Source organism: Lissotriton vulgaris, chromosome 8 (assembly GCF_964263255.1).
Source record: "Lissotriton vulgaris chromosome 8, aLisVul1.2, whole genome shotgun sequence".
Lineage (NCBI taxonomy): Eukaryota > Metazoa > Chordata > Amphibia > Caudata > Salamandridae > Lissotriton > Lissotriton vulgaris.
In genome coordinates, this window is record NC_141696.1 from 685510305 (window position 1) to 685535232 (window position 24928).

The 24928-nt window shown below is 45.9% G+C and overlaps 1 protein-coding gene across 1 annotated transcript in view; it reads right to left on the reverse strand.

Moving 5' to 3' along the window:
* Positions 1 to 24928, reverse strand: part of PHEX (phosphate regulating endopeptidase X-linked) — a 1438972-nt gene that overhangs the window by 761215 nt on the left and 652829 nt on the right. Inside the window, exons 8-9 of the mRNA XM_086934549.1 lie at positions 20257 to 20340; positions 7320 to 7465 (exon numbers count right to left, since the gene is read on the reverse strand). Coding sequence (XP_086790675.1) covers positions 7320 to 7465; positions 20257 to 20340 — 230 coding nt within the window. The remainder of the gene's footprint in view (positions 1 to 7319; positions 7466 to 20256; positions 20341 to 24928) is intronic.

Here is a 24928-nt window from a genome sequence, read left to right on the forward strand (position 1 = left end):
CACTGAACAGCAGTGGTAAAATGCCCAGAGTCAAAAACAGGAGGCCAAAAACCAAAAGGTCTGGGGGTAAACCTGCTGAAAAAGCCAAGTCTAACAAGGTCATCCTATTACATGAAGCCCTGAAAGGTGAAAAAACTAAGTGTTTTGTCATAGAATAATGCAAATACTAACACTAGTGTTTTAGGAAGTGCAACTGTGAGAAAAGGGAATATTATTTGGAAATATGGTAGTCCACTACAAATAATAATATCATTATTCTTGTCAGGTCCACTACAGGTTTCAGTAATTTAAAGCTTAGCTCCACACCTGGTACCTATGGCACAGAGGAGAGAGGCTTAATTTAAGAAAATGTGTACAGCATTTAGACGTATGAAAACAGTTAAAAAGTCAAAAACACAACACATTGAAATTTCCAGTAGAATTTATAAAAACGGAGGATAATTTAATGACCAGTGACAAAACAAAAACAAGGGGGATGGGGGATGTGAATTTTTTACTTTTTAAATAGAGATTGAGCCAAAAGCATTAGGTACCCACGGAAGCCATCTGGTTGCTTTTGACCAGTACCTAAGCAATATTTAAGGCTAACCATGTAAAATGCAGGTTGGATAAAAAAACTAGGAGCAAACCAGTTGGAAGTTTTACCTTCTGACTTAGGGACTGATTACAAGTTTGGCGGTCTTGAAGTGGGCAGCCACGCCAGTGACCAGCTCCAAGACCACCCACCCCACAGATTACGAGATGTAATCCTGGTGGGCTGTCCTGCAGAGCAGTCCCATGGCAGTGCCTTTCTAAGGTTCATAGGAGAGCCTTAGAAGGGCACCGCTGCAGGAATGAAGCTTCCTGTTCCTGCATGGACAGAAATGCACAATGTTGGGGTTAAAAAATACAGGGGAGCACAAGATGTGCCCACCTGCCTGCACCCCTGTGCACAGCGACAACAGAGGGCCCTGTAGGGTCCCATTAGTTTCCTCAACACCGCCCTTTTCATGGTGGGCTCACTGCCATTAAAAGGGTCACAGTGAAGAAACTTGTAATATGCTTGGCGGTGCTGCAGTGGCACTACCAGCATATCACAGTCTCACACTGCTGCACCGCCGCCGCGGGGTCAGGGATCTCCGACTGTTACAGTGGTTCCATTGCCATGGTTGTATATAGTGGGTGGGCCCCAAGTCTGGCAGTCCAGGGACAGCCACCAGAGGTTTGGCGGTCCCATAGATCACCAAACTCGTAATTAGGCCCTTAGTATCTGAAATAGAAGTCTGAAGCAAAGGTAGCAGTCTGTGGCCGAGAAGGGCTCCTTGACAGCCATTGGACGAAGTCCAGATGAAGTCACTGACTTTTGGTGCGGGAGATATTCAACATTTGTACCCAAGGAAGGTCACCCGGTGATGATTTCTATGTTCAGACTTAGGGCCTGATTACAGTCTTGGCGGATGGGATACGCCGTCACAAACTTGACTCAATGTGGGAGCAACCAGAATCTTTATCCATCTGTAACGCACCTTCACCGAATTGACTTGGCAGGTTTGTACTGATCTTCCACAGGACTTTGGAGCCAAAGGGATTCTAATTTGCAGGTTTCCGAGGATGTGGGGTATACTTTGACACATCCAAGGGTGCCAGGACTTCAGGAACAGCATTTGGAGGATCAAGACTCAATCCAGGAGAAACTATAATCAGGGCCAGGGCAGGTCCAGTTGGAACTGGTCAGCTGGGAACCATGGAACCCAATTATTTTTCTGGGTACAGGTCCAGCCTTTCAATTCTCCTCACAGATCTCAATAGCAGCAGTGGCTCTTCTACCTTCCACAGGTCCAGTAGTGTTCTGAAGAGGATGCCCAGAGGTGCCAAATCTGACCCCAATGCCTGTGCATTGGGGTCATTATTCTCAGCTCTGGGAGCAAGTTCATAGCTCATCAAGAGGGCTATTCAGCTCCTGTGTGACAGGGAAAAGGTGCATTTCTAAAAGTACTTAAAAAATATTTGTTACAACCCTGAGTTTACCAGTCAATTGGGTTAGCAATACATATTTTTAAAAGAATAAACTTTGTAGGTGTTTTATAGGTAGAGATAACATTATGAAATTTGATATTGCATCTGAATGCTTTCCTATGAAACAACTAACCCTTCCACAATGAAAATAGTTTTTGAGGTCTTTTAACTGTAAGAACCTTGTTTATTATTAAACTATTGCATGTCCTTCTTTTGAATATGAAATGCCTTGCCTTTAGGGCACTAAAGGTACTTAAAGGGGACTTTTTGAAAGGGGGTTTAGGCTTGTCAAAAGGGATTATTTTGACACGTCAATAGGCAATCTTAAAACAGCACAGACAGTCTACAATGGTGGGGGCCTGCAGTCATGTTAGCACTGGCACTGTAGTGAGTGACTCAATGGGTGCTATAGTCCACTAGTGACATTAAAGTTACAGGCCTTAGGTATATTTTGTTCCCTATACTAGGGAATCATAAGTAAGTTAAATATGCCAATTAGAAATGTATCCCATCTCAACATGTTTTAGGGTTGAAGAACATGTACCAGGACCTGGTTGGCAGAGTTCCAGTGCACAGTCAAAAAACCTGCAGTAATCAGTCAAAACACTTGGGAGTGACCATTTTCCTCCATCAACCAGTAGTGATCTTTTTGTTTTTTTTACACTTTCCTTTTCAGGTCTTACCTACAGACCACTTTGGCTGTCTGTAGTTAAAGACCTACTGCCTACAATACAATTTGTAAAGTGGCCTTTGGGTCAGCCCCTTGCACAGTGATTGGATGACTTCATTGTCTACGTAAGTTTGATATTTCTCGGTTGTCTCTTGTTTTAGTACCAGCTATGGAGCATGGCATCTTTAGCATTATTTTAACTGCTGTCATTTTCTTTGGATTAATTTTTTATTAAGAATTGTATTCCACATACATCACTTTTTCTCCACGGGGTGACACCACCAGCTGGTCATACCTGCATGAGGTATTCAATAAGTTTACGTGATCAGATGTCCCCCCTAGTATTGTCCTACTATTGGAGTAAAGGTGTGTGAGAAGATGGAAAAGAAAGAGTGTATATCGGAAATAAGAAGAATGTCGTGCGCATGGTATTTTTCTCGCCCTATTCTCTTCGTGTGTGTGGGTTAGATCATTCTGTGCCACTGTAGGTCAAGGGGGCTGATGGTGACACAGGAACTCATCCAGTGTGGACCACATACCTCTCGTGGATGGTTTCCAGGGTGAGTTGCGGAGTGCAATGCTATCAGCACCTCTCATGTATATTATCCAGTTGAACCATCCCTTAAACGATACCCTCCCTGTGTCTTTTAATTTGGAGATCACCATTTTAACAGCTGAGGTCAGCAGGAGGTCCAGAAGGTCCCTGTCATGCTGTGATTGTAGATTTGTGGTTAAAAATGCAGTAGTTAGGGTTGAGAACTTCGGGCTAAGTGTACATCCCAATATTTTCTTGATAAATGAGAAAACCTCTTCCCAGAAGTTCTTTACTTTGGGGCAGTGAAAGATGAAGTGAGCTAGGTCACCTTTCTCTCACTCACAATCCCAGCATAAGTTAGTCTCTCTAAGATTTAGTGATGCTAGTCGTGCGGGTGTCCAGTAAGTCTTGTGTGGTAGCCAGACCTTTGTCTGGGCCAGTGCTGGTGTTATTTTGTTCTTCGAGGGTGAAGCCCATAGTGTCTCCAGCTCGTGTTTGCTCAATGCGGTGTTGTGTAGCTCTGTCCAGTAATCTGTTAGTTTGTCGTTGATTTTGGATGTTGTAGGGCGTAGTAATTTATATAGGTGCGATACCTGGTGGCCAACTCTGTTTAGCCTGGACATATATTGTAAGATTGAGGGACTATGCTTCACTAGGTTTGCCTGTGTTACCGCTGTTTTAATTTTTAGGACGCTGTAAAGCTCAATGTCTTCGAGGTTATGCTTCTCTTTTAGTGCTCTGAATGGTGCCGGGTTGTTCTCCTCTTCTAGTTGGGCCGGGACTGTGATTCCCCTTCTTTTCCATACCTCTAAGTCCAGGGTTTTCCCCTTGTACCTAATCTTATTATTCGCCCATAGTTATTCCCATTTCGAGCTTTTTATACTGTGTTCCAATTTTTTGTCGACTTTAAGTAGAGCCCCCTTTGTGTTCTTGAATATGGGATTGGTGTTGTGGAAGTGTTTATTGTGCCACATAATAGAACACAAATCCATCTCAGCGGAACCGGCAGTGGCCATTACACTCGATGGAGAGAAAGCATTCAACAGAGTGTCCTGGGGATTTCTGGAAGAGTGCCTGAGGGCATTTAACCTGGGGGAAGCTTACACTAAGAAGGTGTTGGCACTATACGCGGACCCCAAGGCACGAATAGCAATAGACGGGGCTACCACAAAACCCTTTGCCCTGCAGTGGTGTACAAGACAAGGCTGTCCCCTCTCACCATCACTCTACCTACTAGCAATGGAACCGTTAATCAGTGATATCAAGGGAAATGTAGAAGTGAAAGGGATATGCATCAACGGGGCAGAAGTCCAGCTTGCAGCCTATGCAGATGATATCCTCATTGTAACCGAACAACCCAAGAGATCCATTGCGGCACTAATAGAGTCAATTGTAACATACTCAAAACACTCAGGGTACAAACTTAATAAAGACAAATCAGAATGCAAACCCCTTAACGAGCACACAAACAAGAAAGTTCTAGGGGAGTCAGGATTAGCTGGGCAAAAAAGAACCATCAAATATCTCGGGATTCACTTTGACAGTGACCTGAAAACAACACTAGACTACAATGAGACACGCCTGTTAGCAAAGACAAAGTCCCTCCTGGAGTCCTGGTCGCCTAAATTCACCACATGGTGGGGGAGAGTGGAAACAATAAAAATGATGATCACACCTATGGTCAACTAAGAGCTGAGCATGCTCCCACTTACGCTTATGGACGACTTTCACCGCAAGCTAGACAAGCTGATTAATACGTTTATATGGAGAGACAAAAGAGCCAGGCTTAGCCTTAAAAAACTAAGATTAGACAAAAAATTAGGGGGGCTAAATCTGGCAGACTACAGTACTTTCCAAATAGCGTTCATAGCGAGACAGGGCGCTTATTGGCTTATACCCCCACAGGAATACATGCCGGTATAGTTACAGTTAGAACGAGCCATTCTAGACAATCTCGACCCGTTTGCACTACTTTCACTGCTGTCATTAATAAACTGTTTCATCATTTCGGTATTTGCACTCCATATGAGCGCATCACTTTCCTTGCTCTCTCACTTCATCTTTGCATTTCTGCTTTTGCGCTCCTTATAAACACATCACTTTTCTTGATCTCTATAGATGTCTTTATTCTTGCTTAATCACGTGCACCTTTGCATGTCCAGTCATCTCCCCTGTCAATCCCTTTCGTTTTGATTCAGTTAGTTTTAGTTTACTTGCTTTTACATGAGCCTGGCAGCTGCACACTGCTATTGGGCCACACACTTGTCCCCATTTCCTGGCATACCAAGCGTAATTTATTTTTTAAGTTACATAGTGACTTGGGATCACCTCTACGTCCTAAATTATTTTTCTTGTTTAATAGAGGAAATATATTTAGGAATGTTGAGGTTGTGTAGTTTGAGGTACATAAGACTGTTTTTGTAACTTAGCGACAGCCTGCCCCAGATGTTTGTATTACACTTGACATTCTTTTTTTCTCAGTTTTTAAAAGATAAGAAAATCAATCAAGAAAGCATTGTTCTTGTTCTGTGTGTGTAGCTAGAGCCCATATTCTTTAACAGCAACCCATTGGAGCGAAAGATATTTTGCGAGATTGCCCCTCCCCCACTACTTTCCAATTCTAGCGCCCATTCCAGACACACACTCTCGGGAGCTATGGGATGTGCTTTAACCAGATTCCACATTTCCAGGTTAACAGTTGCGTAATTCCTGTACCACCATGTTTTTAAATTTTTTTATTGGGAGTTAGGACAGCATCACTAAAGGGTTGGGTCATTTAACACTGCCTTCATACAAATTATTAACATACATAGGTATGTACATTGTTATAGGAGTACAGTGTCACTTTTCTTCAAGCAGAAACTCGCTAAACTCACAAGTACTTTATGGTGTGAGTGACAATCCACTAGATACAACCAAAATAAATCCCTCCTTTCCTCACTGCCACTTGTCAAATGACAAAATATATCCGTGATGCTTAGTGTTCCCATTCAGAGTTGACATAACCAAGCAGTTTGAACTGGACCTCCCCTTTTGGAGTGTGACCTCAACTTATTTCCATATGCTTATTTCCCATGTGTAATGACAAAGACATGTTAAAATGCTATGCAAGGAACACAGGTTCAGTCAGTGCTAGTGTTTCAGACTGTTTGTTCTGGGATTTAACCTCCAAATGGCCTTCAAGAGCTGCACACTTATTCACAAATGCCTCCACTGAAATATTTGTATAAACCTTTGCAAATACAGAAAGAAGAGGGGGGTTAGAATTTGTCAGAACTAGAATTTCAGCAGTAGACCAGATGATGCCCTTTCTGCCAAACCCGTAATTTACCTGCCTTAGTTAGATTTTGGGGCACCATTTTGGCTTTTGACTGTATGGTCTCAGTTCCTTCACCATTGGAAACATTTACCCCCTGGCCTATCCTCTACTGGCTTGTGTATCTCACGGCCCACCCTATTTGATCTCAAACTTCCTTTGGATTCTTCAGTGATTAGATTTGTATTCATATCTAAGGTGTTATAGCAGACACCTCTAGGTCTAGACCTCAAAGCTCTGGTCTTTTCTGATCAAAGATGCATGGTTTGAACTCCTTCCTGTAAAAAGAAGGACTTCCACTAGATTCTTTCTTGCATTGCAATACCAGTGACAGTGACATAAGTCCTGCACTGGTCCATACCCCACAAGTTACCTTTCTGAGTTCTCATGAATAGTTGTTCCAATCGTTATGTGCAACCATGCGCATATTTCCAACCCACCATTTTAACCCAGTCCACCTCAGCAGCTTTGTTTGTGGTTTATCTACATGCAAACAACTATTATATGTATAATATTACATGGCAATACATTTTTCTAGTTGTTTTGCTTCCTCTGGTAAATGTATTTCAAAATGTTTGTTTAACAGATCCACATTTTAGGTGTTAATTGCATACTTAATTAATTCAACAATTCAGCCTATTACAGTACTGTAAGTTCTACTAATATTCATTCTAGATGACTAGTTTTTTAACACAAAAATGAACAGTATTCTGAAGTGGTGAGAGGTGATTAAGGTTCTCAATTGTTCTCTTACAGTAAAGAAGCATCAGAAAATCGCAGGTAAGGAAAACAAAATAACATACTTTTTCCTCTCAGATGAAAGTATTCGAAATAGATCTTTGAAATACTGAGGTACTCGAACAATCACATTTTCAGAATTGTTGATGTCCTTAAGCTCGGGATAGATATTCGTATCTACTACTTTTTTGATGTATAACAACCAATCAAACTGCAAAAAAAAAAGAAAAAAGAATGTCAACTTTATATTTTGATAGAAATCCTGCTTTATGTATGACGATCTTCACATGAGACTTGACAGTGGGGATTAGAAAACTATATTCTGGATCTATTTTTGTTTTATCGTTTCAAATCTCACTTGTGGGTACATTCTGAGACACTCTTGTATATAGAATGTAGAATAGCGGAGCAAGGATGCTTCTGCAGGTCCCCAGGAGACAATCAGCAAGACCAGCCCTCCACCAGCTCTACTGGCTACCCATGGGTGCTAGGATAGAATTTAAGGCGATGTGCATAGCACATAAAGCCATGTGGAAAACGGGCCCTGCCATCGTCCATTCTTTAGTAACGCCCTATCTACCATCGAGATCCCTTCGTTCCTGCACCCTAAACCTGGCGACCATTAAGAAAATTAGGAAGACTAGATGGGGAGGACGCTCTTTTTCATTCACTGCGGCCAAGTTGTGGAATTCTCTCCCGCAAGCTGTGCGAGACAACCGCAATCGGACGACCTTTCGCGAGCATTTAAAAACACACCTATTTGGACTGTCCTTATAGGACTAGAAATCTGTATGTGCCTTACTTTCTTTCTATAAGCGCTACGAGGCTTCCGGGTAGCTAGGCGCTATAAAAGTACTCTTCATATTGGGCCAATAAGGGATAAAATAGCAGCTTGTTAACAGGTTGTGACATTAGAAGCAACAACTCTGATGAGTTGAGGGATACAGAAGTTGAAGTGATAGGAAGAGGAAGGGAGAGATATGGCTTAGATAACGCAGGAAATCAGAAACTATGACAATAGAAGATTCATATAGTGGGCTGGGATATGGACAGTTATAACTATAAGAAGGAAGCTAGTTGTCTTTTCATGGTGAAGGTTGATGGGCCAAGAGAACTTCCAATTCAATTCTGAAACCAAACTACCTCATGCATATTAATAATAAGGCAGGTCGCAAATTCTGACTTACTGCAATTGTAGGCCATCAAAGAGATAGTGACTGCTGGGGTCAGCAGGCCACAATGTCTGTGATGTTTTTTTTTATAAAAGTTTAAAGGCATCAGGAAGGGGAAGAGGTCCCAAGATGTCCCTTCCCTTTTGCAAATAGGTTGCCTCTTCCTTTGGGGTGTCTGTAAAATAAAAGCAACCAGATTTCGGTAGTAAAACATTGATACATTAGTTCCTGATTTGCTATGTGGAAGGGACACCTACAACACGCCTCTTCCAGCCAGTTGAAAAAGCCAAATCAGAGAGATAAGATAAATAGAAGAGGCACAGACCCTCACTTACACCATAGAGGAAAATGGAAACATATAGTTGGCACAAAGCACAAATACAAAGGTTGAAATACTGTGGAATGGATTTGTAAGATCAGTAGTACCAAAATCAAAGGATAAATCAAAAACCATAAGAGAGGGACGCTTGTGAGGTGCTGTATAGAATGAAGGCAGTGAATGGCACAGAATAACAGTTTCCATTGCATGGGCTGGACATAACACAGATTTAAAAAGCTAAATAATAATGTCACACTTGAGACAAGATTGTCAGAAAGTACCTAATGTAATTGCTACACAGTATTTCCAAAGCTGCATAGGGATTTTGAGATACAGCTAGTTAGAGTTTTAACGCCTCATTCTGCGGACCCCATATTCATGATTTGTCTAGTAACATGAGTTCCTGGATGAATCGGGATTGCAAGATGTACAGTGCTTCTGCTCATCTGTGGTGTTTCACCCAGAGACTTCACGTTCTGAAAGCAGTTTGAGGTTAAATATCATAATATCATAGAAATAGAATCACGTAATTTCACGGATAAGGAGACGTGGGCCCTAGCCGAACGCACACAGACCTCCAGGTTAACCTACTAACGGACCCATTACTTGTAGCACAGCCAGTTGGGGTTATGACTACCTATCACACGAGAACCGCTATGTGCACCTCGAGATTATTATGATGTTACCCTCTATGTGTGTAATAATGTGTAATCGTTTTCTGCTTTACCCCCCTCCCAGGGGGCATGTTTTGTGAAAACTTAATAAAAAAAATGTACCAAAAAAAAATCATAGAAATAGAATCAACAATTCCAGGGTAATTTCTCTTTTCTAATCAGACCCTGAGCATCCCACTTGTAATTTCTGGTAAATGTCCACCCTGCGTTACCGATACCCCTGATATCGGTTACTCCTGGGATGTAGTTACCAAGCCACTTGTAATGGATCCCATAAGCATAAATGATAATAACATATTATACTCTGTGCAAATGCACACATGGTTTATGCCATGTTGATTTGCTATGTGTAGCAATTTTTACAATGCATATTCAACCAGAACAAGGATAAATGGGAATAAATCCATGCACTGGGATAACATCACAAAGAATAGGTCTTATCACTATTAGCAGTGCTGTTTTAGTCTGCCAAAATGTTGCAAAATGTCTCATTCTGTGAGTCATCAAGCGTTGTTTTCCTATGCTAGTTATGCTGTGCTGTTGGAATAACATGGACTTTGATCACTATTTTGAAGCTATAAATGTGCAGGAAGCGTTTATTAGTATATTTGCTCTAAAAAACAGACTTTATTGAGCCACATTAATTTTCACTGGCATGTAAAATATATATATGCGGATGCACAGAGTAACATGTTAATATCATGATTGCTGAGACTGCGAGGGACAATAAACGTAGAGTGCAATATGGTATTTATTGCCTTTGGTGAGAGTGGGGAGGTAGCATGATGTGCAGGGGGTATAACCAAAAATATGTAAACACGTCCAGAGCAAAAGGGGTTAAATCTGTGCAGTGAGTAGCACAATAACCAAGCTTTGTGTCTGGACCCCGTTGTTTTCCTGTTTCTCGATTCTCGAATGGAATCTGTTAGACAATAGGCATTGTGTCCTTGCTATGTACTGCGGAAAAAATAAGGAACTGAACTTAGCACCTCAATAATTATTGAGTGAAAAAAACGTTATGGTTATACCTGATCCATATAGCATGTTTTGTTTGGCTGCATTTACAGTGGCGTCACTAGGGTTGGTGTCACCCGGTGCCGGTAACTCATGGTGTCACCCCCTCACGACTGTACCTATGGAAGGTAAGTTCTATTCTTAGGCATTGGCTCCCCTTTCCTATCGATACAGTGGCGAACCAGAGCACAAGCAGCTGTTGTTCGCAGCAATTGTGTTTTTTTCAGCAAATGTTTGATGCAAATGTGTCTTTGCATCAAAAATATACCTGATGGTACATTTTGCACTAATAAATTTCATATGCATAATTACGTCGAATTTTCTAAGATATTGCAGAATTTCGCACACCCTTAGTAAAGAGTTTAGGGTCCCCAGGGGTCCGTCATCCGGGCCCTTTTCTCCACAAAAGACCTGAGTGCCCCCTGTCTTTGCACACAGGCTTCCTGTCCCAGCAGCCCCTCCCTCTGCCCTGGACTTGCGGGGGGCGAATCCCCTCTGCTCAGCACCATCAGCTCAAATGGCCCCTCTGCACAAGCCGGGCTTAGCTCGCAGATGCACATCTCTATGCTCCGGACCTGCAGAGGTCAAAGGTTTCCAGCTTCTGAGCCCTGGGTGGTCCGGGCCAACGGGCCACAGAGGTCTAGTTCCAGACCCCCGCTAAGGGCCCTACAGCCCCGGACAGCACTCCCTCCATCCAGGGTCTCTCACGGGCTTTATTTTCAGGGTAGCACAAAGTATGCAAATATAATTGTATAGCAGGGGGTACATAATCAGTAATATGGCGCCTCAAATAAATTGCGATTCAATTACAGGTGGCTACAGCAATGACAGCACAGAATAGCCAGCATGGTCCACCAAACGAGAGAAGTAACCAACAATTTCATTAAAGCACTTGTGTATGTCCCAGCCACTAATCATACATAAAAGACAGCCCTTGAATTCACTCACACAACAGGATGAAGAGTCTATAAGCCCAACCAAAACACTCACAAGTACTCGAAGGCAGCAACAGCTAAAATTATGAAACGCACCATAAACAAGATGAATAATGTGACATTTGCTGGTAAGGGAGATGCAGGGGAAATGAGCATTCACGTACCACAGACACGACCCACAAGAAGGAAGCATCCCTGGGACCCTGCAAACCACCCACACTGGAAGGGTGGTTTGCCACAATGACGTGTCCCTCTGTAGTGCCAGGATGAGCCAGAGTCTGTGGTTCAGGAGGGAGGTCTCGCTGCCTGCCTCAGTGACTGTCGTAGTGCCAGACTGTCCTGTATTGCCAGCAGGTGCCTCGTGCTTCCGCCCCCCCCTCCACACACACACACACACACACGCAAACACACAGACATTAGGGACCCGCCACCCAAAATACTTCTCTATCCACTCATGGAAGCTGTGGTCTGAACAGCTCCAGAAAATGTGTAAGCACTCATTGTTGTCACGTCGGCAAGGAACAGGCATAGGAGGCTGGAAAAGCGGAGAGCAGGGCAGGAGGAGGCAGGCATGCCGAGGACAGCAGAGGACAGCCACTTGCTAGCAGCGGGAGCCCTCAGCGAGGGCGAGCAAGAGTGAGGCGTAAGGAGGAAGCTGGGTAGGGCAGTCAGCGGGGGTCAGTGACCAGGTCACGAGTCTCCCCTACCTTAAGCCCACCCTAGCCCAACACAGTCCAATCTGCTCCCGTACTCTCCCTCGACTAGACAATCTGATTGATCCGGCAGCTCCGAGGCCGTAACTGCAATCTGTGAGTGTGTCTGCTGCTAGTCAGCAGCTGCCAAGAGTGGCGCCAGGTGGACTGCGGAGGCAGCCCGATCTAGCCTCGGGTGCAGCCTGCAGTTCACTTGGAGGCCCCACTCACCACTGCCCCAATCCTGCATTTGAACATCACCGCTCCCCACAGCTCTCACCAGTAGAGTCCAATGCAGCAAAATGTAACCCTGGGCTCGCAACTCGAGAACCTCTAGGGACCACTAGAGGGGCTTAAGTGGGCTAAAGGGAGGGCTACTCCGACACAGCCACAAATACGCCACCAACTTCTCCCCCAACTATTTACAAGGCACAGGGTACCCACACATTCGACAACCGCATTACTTCTGTGCCCTACTGCCCTTACAACAAGCTCCTACAGGGCAAAGTTGAGCCTGAAACCCGGCGGATCGGTGGAGCAGAAGACTCAGTTTACACAGTGTCACTCCGTCCCTCCCCCAATGCATGGGGGTGTAACACGCTCACCCGAGCGCTATACAAATAACCCGGGCCCTGCGATGTTGTGCTCGTTTATTTTATTTTATTTATAAAGTTTTATATAGCGCGAACAAGATCCCGAAGGATATCAGAGCGCTTTACAAACGGATGGAAGGAAGGACAAAATGCAATATCGACATCAAGTAAGAATAACAACAATAATAATCGCATAGTTACAAGACAAATGAATCAAGGAGAGTAATACAGTGAACAGGTATATAGTGGGCTACGAAGAGCGGTAGAGAAGAGCAGCATCAAAATGATGGTAACATGGTTGTAGGATCAATGACTGCTGTGTATTATCAATGCAACACTGTTCTACAACTCCCCGCCACAGTATTATATGAAACGTTGGTCTCTGGCAGAATGTTTACTTGCTCACTATTTATGTGGACATGATTTCTTTTGTTGATGTTGTTCAAATAAAGCACAATATACCTGGTGGCTGCTTTCAAATACAACTGTACTGCAAATAATAAAAAGAAAAGGATGAGCATTAACTGTACTGCTGACAACCCAGGTGCTATGGGCAAAACGAAGTAATCCTCAGGCATACCCAGGTTCAGGGACACTAGCCTTTTGGAACTTCCTTCCTTGAAAAGAAGTACAAAATGCGTGCCAGGCATAGGGAGATCCCATATCATGTTAATCAAACAGACCTTCACACAACATTTTCATTAACAATGAAACTAGTAATAGTAATAATAATATAATGATGATAATAACAAAAACAATAAAAACAATAATAAACAACAAAACAACAACTATAATTATTATAATAATAATCATGAGAGTATGAATACTTTCGAGTGGCTCTTAGATCCTACATAATGTCCATTTTTATCTGAATTAATCTGCAAGCAATTTCACTCCATCCTAAACTGTAATTGGAACCAAGTAATTTACCCGAGGCTAAGGATTCAAAAAGAGGTAGATCTGTCTCCATGCCATCAGATGAAAAGCAGCAGTTCGGGTCATGTGTGGTTGCAGATACCAACTGAGCAATGCTGCTGACAGGACTGACCTCTGGCACACCCAAAATCTCATAAAATTTAATTCCGGGGCAACCATTTAGATTCGGAGGTGCTTAACAAGAGGGGCTATTGTGAAGCAGATCTTGTTTGCCATACCAATGGAAGTTAATGCATGTGATTAGGTTTTCAGTGTGTGCTACACGAGAAAATACATATTTTATAAGCTGGGCAGGCTTTCATCTGAAACATGGGAGATTTTACTATACTAATTCATCACTAATCCTTAATGAGTTCCAAAGTAGCGTGCTACTCGCCGAAACTGCACTTCGTCGTCTCGTCGTTGGTAGTAAGCGCTATATAAATGCAGTTATACTACAATATACAATACATGTCAGTCTTCTCTGTTGTTTATAACAATCTGCGGTTCTCTTTGCCATAAAGGGTTATTCGTCCCGCTCCTTTCAGACGCATCTACAGACTTTTCCCTGCCTGAAACTACCGGCAATAAAACAAACGCTGGTATTTCTGAAATCTTTAACCCACTGAGTTCCCAACATCTGCGCACATTAGGTAATACATGTTTTCCTCAGATACGGTTTGCACTGGTTCAGCTGGGCTTCGAGGCCCGACCGTGCAGTTACAGTATAATACCCTTACCCTGGCTGGGCTCCTGGCGCCGCCGTTCAGAGGACCTGCTGCTCGGCACTTGCTCACGTCCTGGTGTGGGTATTCACGGGACCTACCCCATCATTTCCTAGCGCGGGCACTCAGAGCCACAGCACATCAATGCACAGCAGAGCAGAGAGGAGTGAGTCCCGTTTCCAGGCAGGCTGGAGCAGACACACGGTGGGAGTGGAATTCACACCGAGCAGCATGACCTGAGTCAGGCAGAGGCCTACCCCCGGGGCCCGCCACTTCTGACTGACCTGAGGTCACATCCCCCCACCACGCGCCACAGAGCCTGCTGAGGGCAGGCCCCGCCCGAGTCTCCAGGCAGCAGAGGGCATATTGTAAGATTGTAGCATGACACGGAGAGATTTTTAACCGTTACTGAGCCACGCTGGCAAGTGAAGTCTGCCGGCACACGCACAGGTGTCAGATGTGCATGAAATGCGTTAGCATCACTCCCTAACTTGGCATGCCTGCACGGTGTCACCCCATGTGACGGTGTCACCCGGTGCGGTCCGCACCCCCCGCACCCCCCTAGTGACGCCACTGTGCATTTATTTTCACTGGCATGGCATAAATATGAAGATGTGCAGAGTGTAATATGGCATTTATAACCATTGCTAAGAGTGGGGATGGGCCAAGACTTATGAGAGGCGTTACTTCAAGAGGGTCATGATGCTTCTCACTTCCCTTAACACTAGTAACAAATACCAGTGGCGTCACTAGGGGGGTGCGGGGGGTGCGGACCGCACCGGGTGACACCGTCACATGGGGTGACACCGTGCAGGCATGCCAAGTTAGGGAGTGATGCTAACGCATTTCATGCACATCTGACACCTGTGCGTGTGCCGGCAGACTTCACTTGCCAGCGTGGCTCAGTAACGGTTAAAAATCTCTCCGTGTCATGCTACAATCTTACAATATGCCCTCTGCTGCCTGGAGACTCGGGCGGGGCCTGCCCTCAGCAGGCTCTGTGGCGCGTGGTGGGGGGATGTGACCTCAGGTCAGTCAGAAGTGGCGGGCCCCGGGGGTAGGCCTCTGCCTGACTCAGGTCATGCTGCTCGGTGTGAATTCCACTCCCACCGTGTGTCTGCTCCAGCCTGCCTGGAAACGGGACTCACTCCTCTCTGCTCTGCTGTGCATTGATGTGCTGTGGCTCTGAGTGCCCGCGCTAGGAAATGATGGGGTAGGTCCCGTGAATACCCACACCAGGACGTGAGCAAGTGCCGAGCAGCAGGTCCTCTGAACGGCGGCGCCAGGAGCCCAGCCAGGGTAAGGGTATTATACTGTAACTGCACGGTCGGGCCTCGAAGCCCAGCTGAACCAGTGCAAACCGTATCTGAGGAAAACATGTATTACCTAATGTGCGCAGATGTTGGGAACTCAGTGGGTTAAAGATTTCAGAAATACCAGCGTTTGTTTTATTGCCGGTAGTTTCAGGCAGGGAAAAGTCTGTAGATGCGTCTGAAAGGAGCGGGACGAATAACCCTTTATGGCAAAGAGAACCGCAGATTGTTATAAACAACAGAGAAGACTGACATGTATTGTATATTGTAGTATAACTGCATTTATATAGCGCTTACTACCAACGACGAGACGACGAAGTGCAGTTTCGGCGAGTAGCACGCTACTTTGGAACTCATTAAGGATTAGTGATGAATTAGTATAGTGAAATCTCCCATGTTTCAGATGAAAGCCTGCCCAGCTTATAAAATATGTATTTTCTCGTGTAGCACACACTGAAAACCTAATCACATGCATTAACTTCCATTGGTATGGCAAACAAGATCTGCTTCACAATAGCCCCTCTTGTTAAGCACCTCCGAATCTAAATGGTTGCCCCGGAATTAAATTTTATGAGATTTTGGGTGTGCCAGAGGTCAGTCCTGTCAGCAGCATTGCTCAGTTGGTATCTGCAACCACACATGACCCGAACTGCTGCTTTTCATCTGATGGCATGGAGACAGATCTACCTCTTTTTGAATCCTTAGCCTCGGGTAAATTACTTGGTTCCAATTACAGTTTAGGATGGAGTGAAATTGCTTGCAGATTAATTCAGATAAAAATGGACATTATGTAGGATCTAAGAGCCACTCGAAAGTATTCATACTCTCATGATTATTATTATAATAATTATAGTTGTTGTTTTGTTGTTTATTATTGTTTTTATTGTTTTTGTTATTATCATCATTATATTATTATTACTATTACTAGTTTCATTGTTAATGAAAATGTTGTGTGAAGGTCTGTTTGATTAACATGATATGGGATCTCCCTATGCCTGGCACGCATTTTGTACTTCTTTTCAAGGAAGGAAGTTCCAAAAGGCTAGTGTCCCTGAACCTGGGTATGCCTGAGGATTACTTCGTTTTGCCCATAGCACCTGGGTTGTCAGCAGTACAGTTAATGCTCATCCTTTTCTTTTTATTATTTGCAGTACAGTTGTATTTGAAAGCAGCCACCAGGTATATTGTGCTTTATTTGAACAACATCAACAAAAGAAATCATGTCCACATAAATAGTGAGCAAGTAAACATTCTGCCAGAGACCAACGTTTCATATAATACTGTGGCGGGGAGTTGTAGAACAGTGTTGCATTGATAATACACAGCAGTCATTGATCCTACAACCATGTTACCATCATTTTGATGCTGCTCTTCTCTACCGCTCTTCGTAGCCCACTATATACCTGTTCACTGTATTACTCTCCTTGATTCATTTGTCTTGTAACTATGCGATTATTATTGTTGTTATTCTTACTTGATGTCGATATTGCATTTTGTCCTTCCTTCCATCCGTTTGTAAAGCGCTCTGATATCCTTCGGGATCTTGTTCGCGCTATATAAAACTTTATAAATAAAATAAAATAAACAAGCACAACATCGCAGGGCCCGGGTTATTTGTATAGCGCTCGGGTGAGCGTGTTACACCCCCATGCATTGGGGGAGGGACGGAGTGACACTGTGTAAACTGAGTCTTCTGCTCCACCGATCCGCCGGGTTTCAGGCTCAACTTTGCCCTGTAGGAGCTTGTTGTAAGGGCAGTAGGGCACAGAAGTAATGCGGTTGTCGAATGTGTGGGTACCCTGTGCCTTGTAAATAGTTGGGGGAGAAGTTGGTGGCGTATTTGTGGCTGTGTCGGAGTAGCCCTCCCTTTAGCCCACTTAAGCCCCTCTAGTGGTCCCTAGAGGTTCTCGAGTTGCGAGCCCAGGGTTACATTTTGCTGCATTGGACTCTACTGGTGAGAGCTGTGGGGAGCGGTGATGTTCAAATGCAGGATTGGGGCAGTGGTGAGTGGGGCCTCCAAGTGAACTGCAGGCTGCACCCGAGGCTAGATCGGGCTGCCTCCGCAGTCCACCTGGCGCCACTCTTGGCAGCTGCTGACTAGCAGCAGACACACTCACAGATTGCAGTTACGGCCTCGGAGCTGCCGGATCAATCAGATTGTCTAGTCGAGGGAGAGTACGGGAGCAGATTGGACTGTGTTGGGCTAGGGTGGGCTTAAGGTAGGGGAGACTCGTGACCTGGTCACTGACCCCCGCTGACTGCCCTACCCAGCTTCCTCCTTACGCCTCACTCTTGCTCGCCCTCGCTGAGGGCTCCCGCTGCTAGCAAGTGGCTGTCCTCTGCTGTCCTCGGCATGCCTGCCTCCTCCTGCCCTGCTCTCCGCTTTTCCAGCCTCCTATGCCTGTTCCTTGCCGACGTGACAACAATGAGTGCTTACACATTTTCTGGAGCTGTTCAGACCACAGCTTCCATGAGTGGATAGAGAAGTATTTTGGGTGGCGGGTCCCTAATGTCTGTGTGTTTGCGTGTGTGTGTGTGTGTGTGTGGAGGGGGGGCGGAAGCACGAGGCACCTGCTGGCAATACAGGACAGTCTGGCACTACGACAGTCACTGAGGCAGGCAGCGAGACCTCCCTCCTGAACCACAGACTCTGGCTCATCCTGGCACTACAGAGGGACACGTCATTGTGGCAAACCACCCTTCCAGTGTGGGTGGTTTGCAGGGTCCCAGGGATGCTTCCTTCTTGTGGGTCGTGTCTGTGGTACGTGAATGCTCATTTCCCCTGCATCTCCCTTACCAGCAAATGTCACATTATTCATCTTGTTTATGGTGCGTTTCATAATTTTAGCTGTTGCTGCCTTCGAGTACTTGTGAGTGTTTTGGTTGGGCTTATAGACTCTTCATCCTGTTGTGTGAGTGAATTCAAGGGCTGTCTTTTATGTATGATTAGTGGCTGGGACATACACAAGTGCTTTAATGAAATTGTTGGTTACTTCTCTCGTTTGGTGGACCATGCTGGCTATTCTGTGCTGTCATTGCTGTAGCCACCTGTAATTGAATCGCAATTTATTTGAGGCGCCATATTACTGATTATGTACCCCCTGCTATACAATTATATTTGCATACTTTGTGCTACCCTGAAAATAAAGCCCGTGAGAGACCCTGGATGGAGGGAGTGCTGTCCGGGGCTGTAGGGCCCTTAGCGGGGGTCTGGAACTAGACCTCTGTGGCCCGTTGGCCCGGACCACCCAGGGCTCAGAAGCTGGAAACCTTTGACCTCTGCAGGTCCGGAGCATAGAGATGTGCATCTGCGAGCTAAGCCCGGCTTGTGCAGAGGGGCCATTTGAGCTGATGGTGCTGAGCAGAGGGGATTCGCCCCCCGCAAGTCCAGGGCAGAGGGAGGGGCTGCTGGGACAGGAAGCCTGTGTGCAAAGACAGGGGGCACTCAGGTCTTTTGTGGAGAAAAGGGCCCGGATGACGGACCCCTGGGGACCCTAAACTCTTTACTAAGGGTGTGCGAAATTCTGCAATATCTTAGAAAATTCGACGTAATTATGCATATGAAATTTATTAGTGCAAAATGTACCATCAGGTATATTTTTGATGCAAAGACACATTTGCATCAAACATTTGCTGAAAAAAACACAATTGCTGCGAACAACAGCTGCTTGTGCTCTGGTTCGCCACTGTATCGATAGGAAAGGGGAGCCAATGCCTAAGAATAGAACTTACCTTCCATAGGTACAGTCGTGAGGGGGTGACACCATGAGTTACCGGCACCGGGTGACACCAACCCTAGTGACGCCACTGACAAATACCATATTGCACTCTATGCATCTGCAAATATGGATTATGCCATGACATTTATTCATGTCTGTTTGTATTAAAAAAAATTATTTTACCAAACCCAGGCTGCAAGAGCTAAGTTTTATGCGCACAGGTAAAGTCGCACTGAAGAGTCCAGATTTTTTAGGAGAGTTGTTTGCCTGTGGATAGTAACTGTTACAATCTGTGATGTAGTTAACAGTGTTTTTTCTTGTTTCTATTTCGCATTACTATAGTGAAAACTGGTATTCGGCCTAAGCTCTGTAGAAATAAATGTATGAATGTGTGTTTATTAGTGAAGTTGCTTCATATAACATATGGAATTAAGCCACATATACATAACACACATAAAACAGTTTAAACCTAAGATTATTGACATGTATCAAACAGCAATATGCATTATTCTTTAACATGGACAATAGCCATTTGCATATTATGATTGTAGTTCTGCCAACAGTTCTAAAGTAGACACATTCTTCACGTACCAAAAATGAATCTTATACTGGCCATTCAATCATATGTATCATAACTGAATAAAATAACAGACGAGTAGACGAGAGCAGAAATTCCTGCTTATTTTATGCACTACTGCAATAACATGCAAAATGTGCCTCCGAGAGCAGAACCACATGTCACGTATCTTGCAGCTATTTAATGGATATGTTTAATATTAATATTTTTTGCTCTATGTTTTTGAAAGAAAATGTTGACATACAGGTTGTTTCGTTTACATATTATTAGACTACAGACATATTTCCAGGTTCTAGTGTTCTGTATTGCAAATCCTTAGACGCTGTATGATGGATTTTATATTATAAACCTCACCTCTGGGACCATGCTGCTCAGCTCGGATATATTCATTTTGTTATACATCGTCTCGCTGGTCCTATTCTCGTGTGGAATCATGATCTATGAAACACAAAGGAAACATGTATTAATCTATACTGAAAAACAAATGTCATATGGGCTTGTATTTTATCAGACCCCCTTTGTCTTGCAATGAATTATAAACTAGCTGTGTAATGGGAAAATGACAACGTTTTTTGCACATACTCCTTAATGTTTTGCATCAGATCAATGGCATTAAAAATACAATTGAGAAAGCCAGTAGGGCTGACGTTGACTTTTTATCATGTTTTTCAAAATATATATATATTTTTGGGGTAGCTGCAGAGCATTCAGCAATCTAAAAAAACTTTAATATTTAGCTTTGTAAATTTTGTTTAAGCCATGTGTAGTGACTGCACTTCATCTTCCTTGCCCATAGTCTCCTGCCCAGCCCTGTAGAATGTTGACCTCATGATGATGTATTAGAATGCTACAGAGCTCTAGGATTTCAGTTGAGAGTTAGGGCTGAGCTAGTACCATCCTGCTCCTGGTGTGGTTATTATTTCCTTTACTATTAATATTCTTCATCAACTACTTGGATTCCTGATCATCCTTCACCACACCTTATTTTGGCGACACTTTGGGCCTCCTCCTGAAACTGACCTTCAGTCATCTACTTCAGCCTGCTACCTACAAGGACTTTTAATTTCAAGCAACCACAAGGTAATGAACTTCAACTTCTTTGTCAAGCATACTGGCTAGCCCCGCCAGTGACCAATCCACTGGCCGCCCTCTTCCTTAAACAGTGCTAGTCCCTGCTACAACTTTACCTTATCAGTTCCTGATTTCCTGCCTAAGAACAACACCTATTTCCTTCCTGATATCTTCGGAGCGCGTTTATTCTAAGCGCAGTTTACATCAGCAACTTACCTTCCTGCTGTTTTGCCTCATGGTTGCCTTCTATATTCCTGCTTTGTTCTACTTTCATGATATGAATGCCCTTTTTGTGTAACCTTCCACAGCAACTGACAATTCCAGACTGCTTAATTGAAAAAATACCCAAATGAATTTATTCTTACCTGTTAAGATCACCTGATTACTTCAAATTTTTTTTTTTTAAACAGTTTTGTATGGCAAAGTTCATTTTTCTCTACTTGTTTCCTGCCTGCTGTTTCATCATTTACCTCGAGTTCAGTATGAAAGCCTCGTTTTTTTTCATCTTAACTTTATATTGCCATGCATTTAAGAAGAGCAGCAAGGATCTACACATTACTCTATTTAAGGTGGTTTTCTTCCGATAAATACAAGTTGCACATCTTATAGGAACAACTATGGGGATTTTCACATGTGCTTTGGACACTCTCAGTATGTAATCCATTTATCTTTACATTTTTTACTTGCCTCCGTGTGTTCGCTTTTATTGGCGGTTTAACTGTCAACCTCCACACTTTCAAAAATGCCTCGTGAGCCCCCAGAGCCCTCGTGCTCTTACCTTCCTCTTGCAGTCTGTTTCTGCCATCATCGTCTTTCGATGTCCTTCTTTTCTTCAGCTGCACAGAGACACGTTTGACACACGTTCCTACTGGGAGCCACCCGGTATTTCTTCATGTCGACATGCTGCCATTTTAAATTTGGCCTTCCTTATTATTATTTCAGAATTGAACATGCTCTGCCAACCACGCAAGGCCAAGGTCACGCTTCTGCTTACTTTTTGCAAACAGAGCGTTTTGACAACCATGACTCTTCAACAGTGTAATCTACGTTCCTCTTGTGCAAATTTCTCATGATTTTTGCATCGGGAGGCGTGGCCAAGCAACATGGCCGACCGGACGTGAGCTCGGCCAGCTCCCGTCCATCGGACCCAGAAATCCTCTAAAACTATCCTGATCGGGCTGCTAGAGGGCTGAGGTGTGGGTCGCAAGATCCCCTCTTACTGCGGGTTCCCTTGACAGGGCGGAAACCTCCGGCGACAACAGCAACGTCCTTCTACAAAACCCGGACGGCATCGCCTCGGCCTGCCGCCTACGCAAGACCGGGGCTTGAGGCCTGGTCGGGCTGCGACCCTGAGCGGAACTCCGCTCTGCAGACCTCCCGGTGCCCCGCGGGGGTACCGGCATGGAAGACTTCATACTGGTCCCCGCTTGGATAAGAGGCGGTGAGCGGGAGACGGAGGGGGGCTGGCTGCGACAGTTCCGGCGGCGGCTGGAGCACCTGGGACGGCTGTTCCCTTCCTCCTGGATCTTCCCCAGTGCTAACGGGGACTGCTTTGTCATCGCTACCCAGGGAGGTCCCGCGGTGAGGGACTGCACATAGTGAACGGTCCCCGGACGGAGGAATCGGCGAAGGCCTCCGGCGGCGCGAGGGATCGGACCACGGCCTATGCTTGCCGGGAGCGGACCTTGCGGAGGGCAGCCCCGAGCTGGACACGGGGTTTTGGCGGCCAGGTGGAGATGGGAGCCCCCAGGGCCACCGCTGGAGGTCTGGACTCACCCCTGTGGGACCATCCCTGGCTAGGTGGGGCCCTGGAAATCGCCCACATAGACTGCCACCGGCGGTTGGCAGCGGACTGGCTCAACTTATCCTGATCGGACCCTAAATCGAGCGGATCTTGAGGGGCCCTGGATGCTGGCTGGTCTTGGAGCTGACGGGGGAAGTGCAAGCTCCTGCAAGTAGGATCTGGGGCTAGGCGAAAGAGACCCTGGACTATCGAGCTGCTGTAACCCCCTCCGGGCACGCTGAAGGGGAGGAGGGCCGAAGAGTACCTCTGGTGATGCCACTTCAGGACCCTATACTCCGGGAAGGCCCTGCTGCGAGAAGAATCCACTATCTCTGCGACCTGGGGAGTGGCCTGAGCCCCCTCCACCCTTGAGCTCTCCTTCCTCCTCTGACTCTGGGGCGCTGAGACAGGAGTTGCCGGGCGGCGCTGGAACCCGATATTCGACACCGTCCCAGAGATAGACGGAAGACCCTTGGAGGCTCCTGCCCGGATCCCGCCGCCCGTGGAACTTGACGGTGGGGGCGAGAGTCGGCGACACGTCGGGGAAGTGGAGCACATTCGTGCCCTGGCACCACGACCCGGGGGGTGCATGCATAGGCGCCACGGGACCGGGTCTTGTTATCCTACTGGTGAGCTGCCCTGGCTGCCGGGGGACTTGGCAATGCGCAAAGACAAGATGTCTCGCTCTACGCAGCCTAACACGATCACTCAATACACTATCCAGAGACTGCCGTCCCAGAGGATCACACGCCAGTCGGGCCAGGAGGACGGGGCGGAGGCCCCCGGCGAACCCTTTCGGGCGGAACTGTTGAAGGCGATACAAGGCCCCCACACTGCGCTGGAGCGACATATCAAGACGGTCTTGATAGACGTCAATCTGTTGAGGACGGATCTCCGGAAGGTCGCGGACAAGGTCTCTGACGCCGAGGGCAATATTGAACAGTTACAAGGTGAGGTGGCCTCCCTCAAGAAGACGGTCACGCACCTCACAGCCACGACAAGTGCCTTGGAGCGGAGAGCCGAGGATGCAGAAGGGAGGGCGCGTCGTAGCAACATAAGGGTCCTGATTGTGCCGGAACAGACAGAGGCAGGCAATGCTGAGCGCTTCCTGGAAAATTGGATCTGAACGCAGCTGTGTCCACGGGCCTGTCGGACGTCTTCGTAATCGAAAGAGCCCACGGGCTCTGGTCCCACCGCCGCGCCCTGGAGCTCCTCCACGAGCACTGATCGCCAAAATACTGAACTATCCCGACAGGGACTGCATCCTGCGGGCGGCGAGGGAAACAGCGAATCTTACCATCGACAACAGTCGGATCTCCATCTATCCGGATTATACTCAGCAAGTCCAGGAGCAACGGAAGTCCTTCCTGGGGGTAAAAAAAAAGCTCTGGGAGATGCAGCTGCAGTACATGCTGCTATACCCAGCTAAACTCAAGGTACTCTCACAAGGGAAGGCGCACTTCTTCGACTCCCCGGAGGAGGTCTGGGAGTGGCTGGAGATCAGAGGGGATGACCTTCCGCGGGGTGAACCCGGTGGCCCCCGTAAGAAGTGGGGGACCCGGCCTCCGCGGAAATGTCACAGCAGAAGGAGAGGCCGCTCTGAGACTGCCGTCATTGAGGAGCCTAGAGTCACGGTAGAAGAAGATGGGGCTATGCTTCTGGCACCATCGACTGCAGCGGATGGCTCGGGGGCCCCGAATCCACATGGTCCTGAAGATGTCCTGGTCCCGGACACATTGCAAGCTATAGTGCAGGACATGATTCTCATACCACCGGTGATCCCGGAGACCGGGGGAGCTGAGTCACCGGAAAAGATGGTACCACCCTGAGGTGATCTGTGGACTGAATGTATAGTGTGCCAGGCTTGTAAGGCCCTTGGGACGACCTTAGTTCCACGCTAGTGGCCAGAAAACCATGAGCCTTGATCTTTATTGCCATGTGGGGCGAAGGGGCTTCATCTCAGTAGATGTAGCATGTATGGTGGGGGGAGGGGTATATGTGACTGGGGACTTACCTGTGCTGGGGCTAGCCCGCCTAGTTGAGCCTGGTGTTCTTCACATTGACATTTATTTATTTATTTTAACTTATTTATAGAGCGTGTAGGAAGGTACCTCCTGACTATGGTTGCCCCCAATTTTTTTTTGCCCTGTATTTTAGCTGGTTTTTGACATA